General features: G+C 40.4%; 1 protein-coding gene across 1 annotated transcript; it reads right to left on the minus strand.

Annotated features, from left to right (window-relative positions):
* Positions 1-445: 445 nt before the first annotated feature.
* On the minus strand, positions 446-5,814 carry LOC146610670 (kelch-like protein 10). Its single transcript, XM_085344052.1, has 5 exons — positions 5,663-5,814; positions 4,095-4,575; positions 3,068-3,682; positions 2,199-2,348; positions 446-808 (listed from the first exon to the last, which is right to left on the minus strand). Exons 1-5 carry the CDS (start codon positions 5,812-5,814, stop codon positions 446-448), a joined length of 1,761 nt encoding a protein of 586 aa, XP_085200178.1.
* Between the last annotated feature and the right edge of the window lie 563 nt (positions 5,815-6,377).

A 6,377-nucleotide genomic window follows, 5' to 3' on the forward strand; every position in this document is an offset into this window, starting at 1 on the left:
CTTTATTGGGTATTGGCTAGTACAACTGTAAAATATTGGATACATCCTTACTCAAACCTATAGACTGTTACCAGACAGAACCGCAGCTGAAATAACAAGGGAGAGTGAAAACTTCCCTTTATTCTTATGGTGTTTACCTAGCAAGAGTTGAAAAGTCCGACATGCGGCTTATTGTGATCTGGTCACCCTGTGTGCATGTCTGGTATGGCTGCTCAGCAGCCATACATTACAGGGAATGAAAAAATCTTTTCAATTTGTTATTGTTGCAATTGCATTCTCTTAATAAAACCCAGTATCTACAGTGCAGACTCTCCTACTGAAAGTTTTTGAGATACATACATAAAATGTCCAGTTCACCAGCAGTTTAATGCTCTAAAGATTTATTTCAGTCCTTCATGTTCGAGACTCAGATGTTGACACATGGCAGTACTGCACTTTAAAGATTTTACGTGGACTCTGCTGACTCCATTGCTAATTTCAGAACATCCTCAAGTGGCAGGAAGTCACGAGGAAAGGTGTACTCAGTCAGGTTGGAAAGTCCGGACATCACACAGCAGCTCAAGTCTGTGCGGAAAATATCCATGTCGCACGCCTCATACCACTCATTGGTTAAAGCGGTGTAGTACTCGACGTCCGAAGTGGTGGTGAAGCCATTGAAACCCCCGACGACAAAGAGGCGATCATCAATTACCTCAATGCCAAAGTTGCTGCGGGGGGTCAGCATAGAGAACACGAGGTTCCACGTGTTGGTATGCGGGTTGTAAGCCTCAGCGGTGCGCAGATAGTTGTTTCCATCGAAGCCACCAACCTAAAAGTAAATACGTGGCTCAAATGATTGAATGTAAGTGTAACCAGCTTCACCGTACCCCTGTAAGAAAATGCACCTGCTATATGTCTTTAGCTGCTTTTGCACAGATACTCCAGAAAGTGACGGAAGAATTAAGTTGCAATATTGTCCAAAGTTGCCCTTAATATGTAGCAGATACAAGGAAATTGTTTACCTTAGGTGTGATCTGACTACTGGAAATACTCTGATTGGTTTAGGGTTTTACCTGGATAAAGCGAACAGCTACCTGACATATTCTCATGCTGTTATATGGAGTTTACACATAAAAGTTGTTTAAAAAAGGCCCATTAACGTCCCAGTATTTGCATTTTCACAGGCCCGCATTTGTTGGGAATGTCTAGAAAAGATCAGGGTGCAGTGGTGTGTGAAAATGACTTCTGAATTAAAAGGAGAAAGTAAAATAAAGTAGAAGCCAGCTGTTGTGGAAGTCTGTATGAGACCTTTTTTCACTCAAGCCTCAACTACAGCTATTAAAGTGCTGTTGTCTATTACACCACGCTATTATCAACAAAGATGAATAGCCCTCGACAAAAAGTATTTGTGTTTTCAGTATAAATGTCTTCACAGCTCTTTTGCCTTTAGTCCAAAAAGGAACACTGAGTTCCAGTCCTTTCTTCCTATAACAGATTAAAGTAGCCCTGACAGGCTATAAGTGCCTATAAGCCTGATCAAAGACCCTGAGGTCAGCACCAGGGTAAGGTCACTGCATTCTGCTGATGATAACTTTTCCTTTTTTTGAATAGAGACTTAGTCTGAATAGAAAATAAATACTAAACGGTAGCTAGCTAAATAAAGAAGTGTGTCTCAGAAGGTGAGACTAAAATCTTTGCTTTTTACCAAAGGGTGCAGCTGCAAAACAACTAAATAAGTGGTTTTAAGGCAAATAGCAAGATAAATTTACAGCTAAAAGGCCTACCGTCCCCAGAGGATGAGTTCTAATCACTTGGCTTATTCCCTCATTTTTCTAAAGGTATTGCAGGATAAGTTTGAAATTGTCTCTAACATATGTCCTCTATGGAACGATGAGGATGACAATGTTGGTTTTGAATAAGTATTTCTGTTGTACTGAGTGAAATGTGAAATCATCAAAGACACAACATTTTGGGAATGAGGCACATGAAAAAAAAAAGAGAGGCAGAAACATCACTAATCAGTTAAATTAATACATAGAATGAGTAAGAATGCCTTCTCTGAACCTGTGGTCAGGATAGGAATCTGATCATTGATAAATACAAAACAAAGTTAGCCAAATTCTGTGTCAGCCAAATCTGTGTTAAGCCTTGCTGATCAAAGCACATTACAGATTTGATTTGTATGTTACGTGAGTGTCAGCACTACTTTGTGGTCTTACTGCAAAGACATGATCCGCATATGCAATGACACCTATCCCGCTGCGGCGGCTGTTCATGGGACTGATCATCGTCCACTGGTTGCTCTCTGGGTTGTAATATTCAGCTGTCTGCAGACACTCGTTGCCATTGAGTCCACCACAAATGTAAATCTGAAAACAAAAAAGGGACATTAAAAATTTTTACATTTCTTAGATTTCAGTTGGAAACAATGTTACCTGTAAGTGAAATGTTTCCACATCATTTGTGAAGTAAGACCGATACTCAGTACCCAAGTGTCCAACTGAAAAATATGACAATTAACAAATGTGTGTGTTTTACAATTTTTTTAATATCTGTTATATTTTAGTTGACAAGTCAACTCAAATAAAGTACTGTACATAAATGCAAAGATGCACTTGTGATCAGTTAGAAACAAAATAGATATATATTAGTATATTTTTCAACTTTTTAAACTATACTTTTAAATTTGAAAACATGAACATAGAAACCAGTTTGTGACCTATCTTGCACCTCGCTTCACTGTAAAAATGTGTATTCCCTGACTGGTTGGCAAGTGGTTGCTGGAGGTTGATGGCTGTCACTACTGTGAAATTGTAACCAGGAAGGTTTTGCACCACAAGCCTCCTTGTGTTTCCTTTGGTTGTAAGCAGACTGTTGAGGTTTGCATGGAGTACTCTGACTTACTGCAAATACTCAAACTATTTGCTGTAGAAATCTGTAGAGTCTTTCATACAACCACTGCCTAACCAGCTGAGGAGTACACATTTTCCCCTAGCAACTGGTTGTTACCAAAGGTTGCTGACAGGTCTCTAGGCCTGTGTGCCTTAGACCCTACTCTATTTCTCTGCTACTGTTTTACTTCACCCACCCGGTTGTTAAGTGTTGTGCAGCTGGCGTGGCTCCTCTGTTCGTGCATCGGTGCAATAAGACTCCACTGGTTGATTTCAGGTTGATAGCGCTCTGCACTGCTGAGTCGTACATGCCCGTCGTGGCCTCCCAGGGCATAGATGAACCCGTTCAACACAGTCACGCTCACATAGCAGCGGCGGGAGTGCATGGGCGCCACCTCATTCCAGGCGTGAGTGGTCAGGTCAAACCTACGGACGCTGTTGAAATGCTCCACCCCGTCGAAGCCACCAACGGAGTAGACGTACCCGTTGAGGAAGGCGGCTCCATGATAAGCACGAGGACACTCGAGGTTGTTCGTTACGTTGACCCAGCGGTTAGCCCGGCAATCGTAGGCCTCGATGCCGTTAGTTGGCTCACCACCACTCCACCCCCCAATGGCCAGCAGGATGGAATGAGGCAGGCGGGGACGAGCAAGAGGGTGATACAAGGCAGACATGAAGGGTCTGCTTCCTAGATCATGTATGTCTAAGATGGCATTACTTATCATGGACAGGCACTCAGAATTGGCCTCCACCAGCTCACTAGACAGCACATTGTCCTTTAGGTAGTCTGACGTCATCAATCCCAGTCGGACCTATAGAGAGATGACAGAAGAGAATGTGACTATGAATTTCAACTACATCAGTTTTAGTAAACTCAAGCTTCTTTAGGATAATGCTCCTAATGTTGTTTAATTTTCTTATTGCTAGCAAGAGAGCGACCAAAGTCAGACACCATTAGCCTTTTCGTCAACAGGGACAGTTTTTAGTCATAGCCCTAGCAACTATACTTAATAAATATAATTTATTCTATAGTATGTGTGTAGAGATCTGATACGGTTTTAATGCTCTTGAAGAGAATTTCTTAAATGTGGTTTGGCTACACCTGAAAAGAGCAAAATCTCAAGATATTAAAGCATCCTTATACCCAGATGGATCGACTCAATCTATGACTTAAATGCTGAAGATTTAAGTCCAAACTAAATGTAGTAATGAAAGTTTATAGACCTTGGACAACAGAGCGGTGAGGTGTTGTTTCCGTTGTACAGGTACATGGCTAATCCACTTTGTAAGCGCTTCATACAAAGTGGTCTCCCACACATTGAGGTCCTCTCTATCAAGGATGTCAGCAAGTTCCTCCACAGTTAGGTGCAGGAACTCCTCCTCAAGAACAACCTGCTCAAAGTTACTGATGATGTAGTGGTAGGCCTTGGTGCGTAGTTCGGGTGATAAGCATACTTTTGTGAATTGCCAAATGCCAACGCAGTTCTCTGGGCACAGTTGCTCCCCGAGGAAGTCAGAGCAGAGTTTCACAATGTCCATTGCATTGAATTGATCAGCTGCCATGAGAAGTTCCACTACATTTTCCCCCGTTATGGAAACTGAGCCGGTGTATGCAAAGTTAATGATGAGTGCCATCATCTCAGAAGACAAGCCAGGTATGTTGAAGACCTGTTTGTCTGGGTCGCTGCAGTGGGTGAAAAGAGCCCTGAGGGTAGAGATGGAGACAGAGTAGAGAATATTAAAAGGTGTGGAGGCAACAAGATAATAAACTATGTCATGCACAAGTACTCCAAGTAACTCCAAAACAGAGTTTGTACATGTTTAGTGCACTTGATTGTTGGGTTTTCAATGTCTTTATTACATTGGCAGCATGTTTATGAAGCTATTGCCAAACACAATGCAGTCCCACACCATGACAGAGCCTCCACCGTGCTTTAAAGTTAACTCTAAACACTCACTGTTGTACCTCTATGACAAATATTGAAATCAACTCCATAGGGCCAGTTTACCCTGATATTTAGTCTAGTTATTGCGTAATTTGGCATACCTCAGTCTGTTTCCTTTCCTTATGGAAGTTCCAGTGCATGTTGCTTAATTACAGTCTCTGTTTCCCTTCCACAACCATTTCTTTTCTTTTTTTTTCTTAACATTTATTTATTGGTTTTAACAGGTTTTACATGAACCATGAAACCATTTCTGATGAGGATGAGGAAACCATTCCTCTGAAAATGATCGGGTACAAGCACTGGACTAAAAAGGGTGAAAAATGTCCAAACCAAACCTTTATAAGTCTTCAAAAAAACACAGAACTATTGCTCAAGTGGACTTTTAAAAAATCATCTGTTTCAAAGCAAAATATAAAAAAATGAGAGGCAACTCAAAACTTTTGCTCAGCGTATAACTGTATAACACAGTTCAACCTTTTTAGTATCAGGAAGTCTGGTGTGTCTTACTGTCTCAATAACAGTGGGGAAGATATTAATGTAACTTAATAAAACACTTCAATTAGACTTCACACAATCACCAAGTGATTCACAGTGCTTTTTAAATGGCACATTTACTGAAGTGGAATCTGGAGCTCTGTGAAGGTAATGATGAAATCTGCAAATGTTTGCATTATGTTTTGGGTGTATCTGTCAGTTGACCGTGACAAAGTCTTTCTATCAGAAAAGTTTTATGATTCAACCTGTTCCTTTTGGTTGGCACTGTTTCACCAACTAAGACCATGAATTACATTTTTCACAGGTATAAATCAGTCAACTGTCCTTCACATTATCAGGTAAGCAACTCACCTGAAGTACGGCGTACAGTTACATAGGATGATCCTGTGGACCGGAAATTCAACATCCTCCACTTTGATGATTGCATCACAAAATTGTCCCTCCAAACAGAGTTCATTATTTACTGAGCTCGACTTGTATGGCAGCTGGCCTCCTTCACTCATCTTGAGTTTTGTGACTGCTTTTCTTAGTTTTTTTGTCTGCAGTTTGTCTTGAAGTGTTCAAAATCAAACCTAACTGTGGAATTTGGGGAATGGAGCCCATGACATCATCATGACTTGGCAACTGTTGCCATGAATTGTTTTGAAATGTATATTTACATTGCATAAAAAAAAAGCTTTGTTTTGATTTGATTTGGATTTAAGAAATTGCATATGAGCCTCACAGATAGCATACAGCATTTTGTATGTTTGCCTCACAGAGGTCACCTAGTAAAATAAGCACTTCAAAACACTCTTACGAATGGACTACAATATCATATTTAGCTCATATTTAACCTTAATAGGCCATTTTGTTTAATAAAATCACTTTGTAATATCCAAACACAGATATTACAAAGTGTGATTCATGGCTAAGCTGTTTTCTTGGGTTGTATTAGACTTTTATCTAGTTGGAAAAATGGGCTCCTGCACTTTACTGATGTACAATAGTAGTAAGAAAGAAAGAAACAAAACACATATATACACTGTATGTATAGTACAAGACTGTTATAATGACGGTGCTTGAC

The sequence above is a fragment of the Diplotaxodon limnothrissa genome, linkage group LG20 (genome assembly GCF_057381915.1).
Source record: "Diplotaxodon limnothrissa isolate DT_005_m linkage group LG20, D_limnothrissa_male_GT1.1, whole genome shotgun sequence".
Lineage (NCBI taxonomy): Eukaryota > Metazoa > Chordata > Actinopteri > Cichliformes > Cichlidae > Diplotaxodon > Diplotaxodon limnothrissa.

Coding starts and splice junctions, on each gene's coding strand:
- LOC146610670 (XM_085344052.1), bottom strand. CDS start 5,814: ATGAGTGAAGGAGGCCAGCTGCCATACAAGTCGAGCTCAGTAAATAAT. Junction 3,683..4,094: donor TCACCGCTCTGTTGTCCAAG/GTCTATAAACTT, acceptor ATCTCTCTATAG/GTCCGACTGGGATTGATGAC. Junction 2,349..3,067: donor GCACAACACTTAACAACCGG/GTGGGTGAAGTA, acceptor TTTTGTTTTCAG/ATTTACATTTGTGGTGGACT.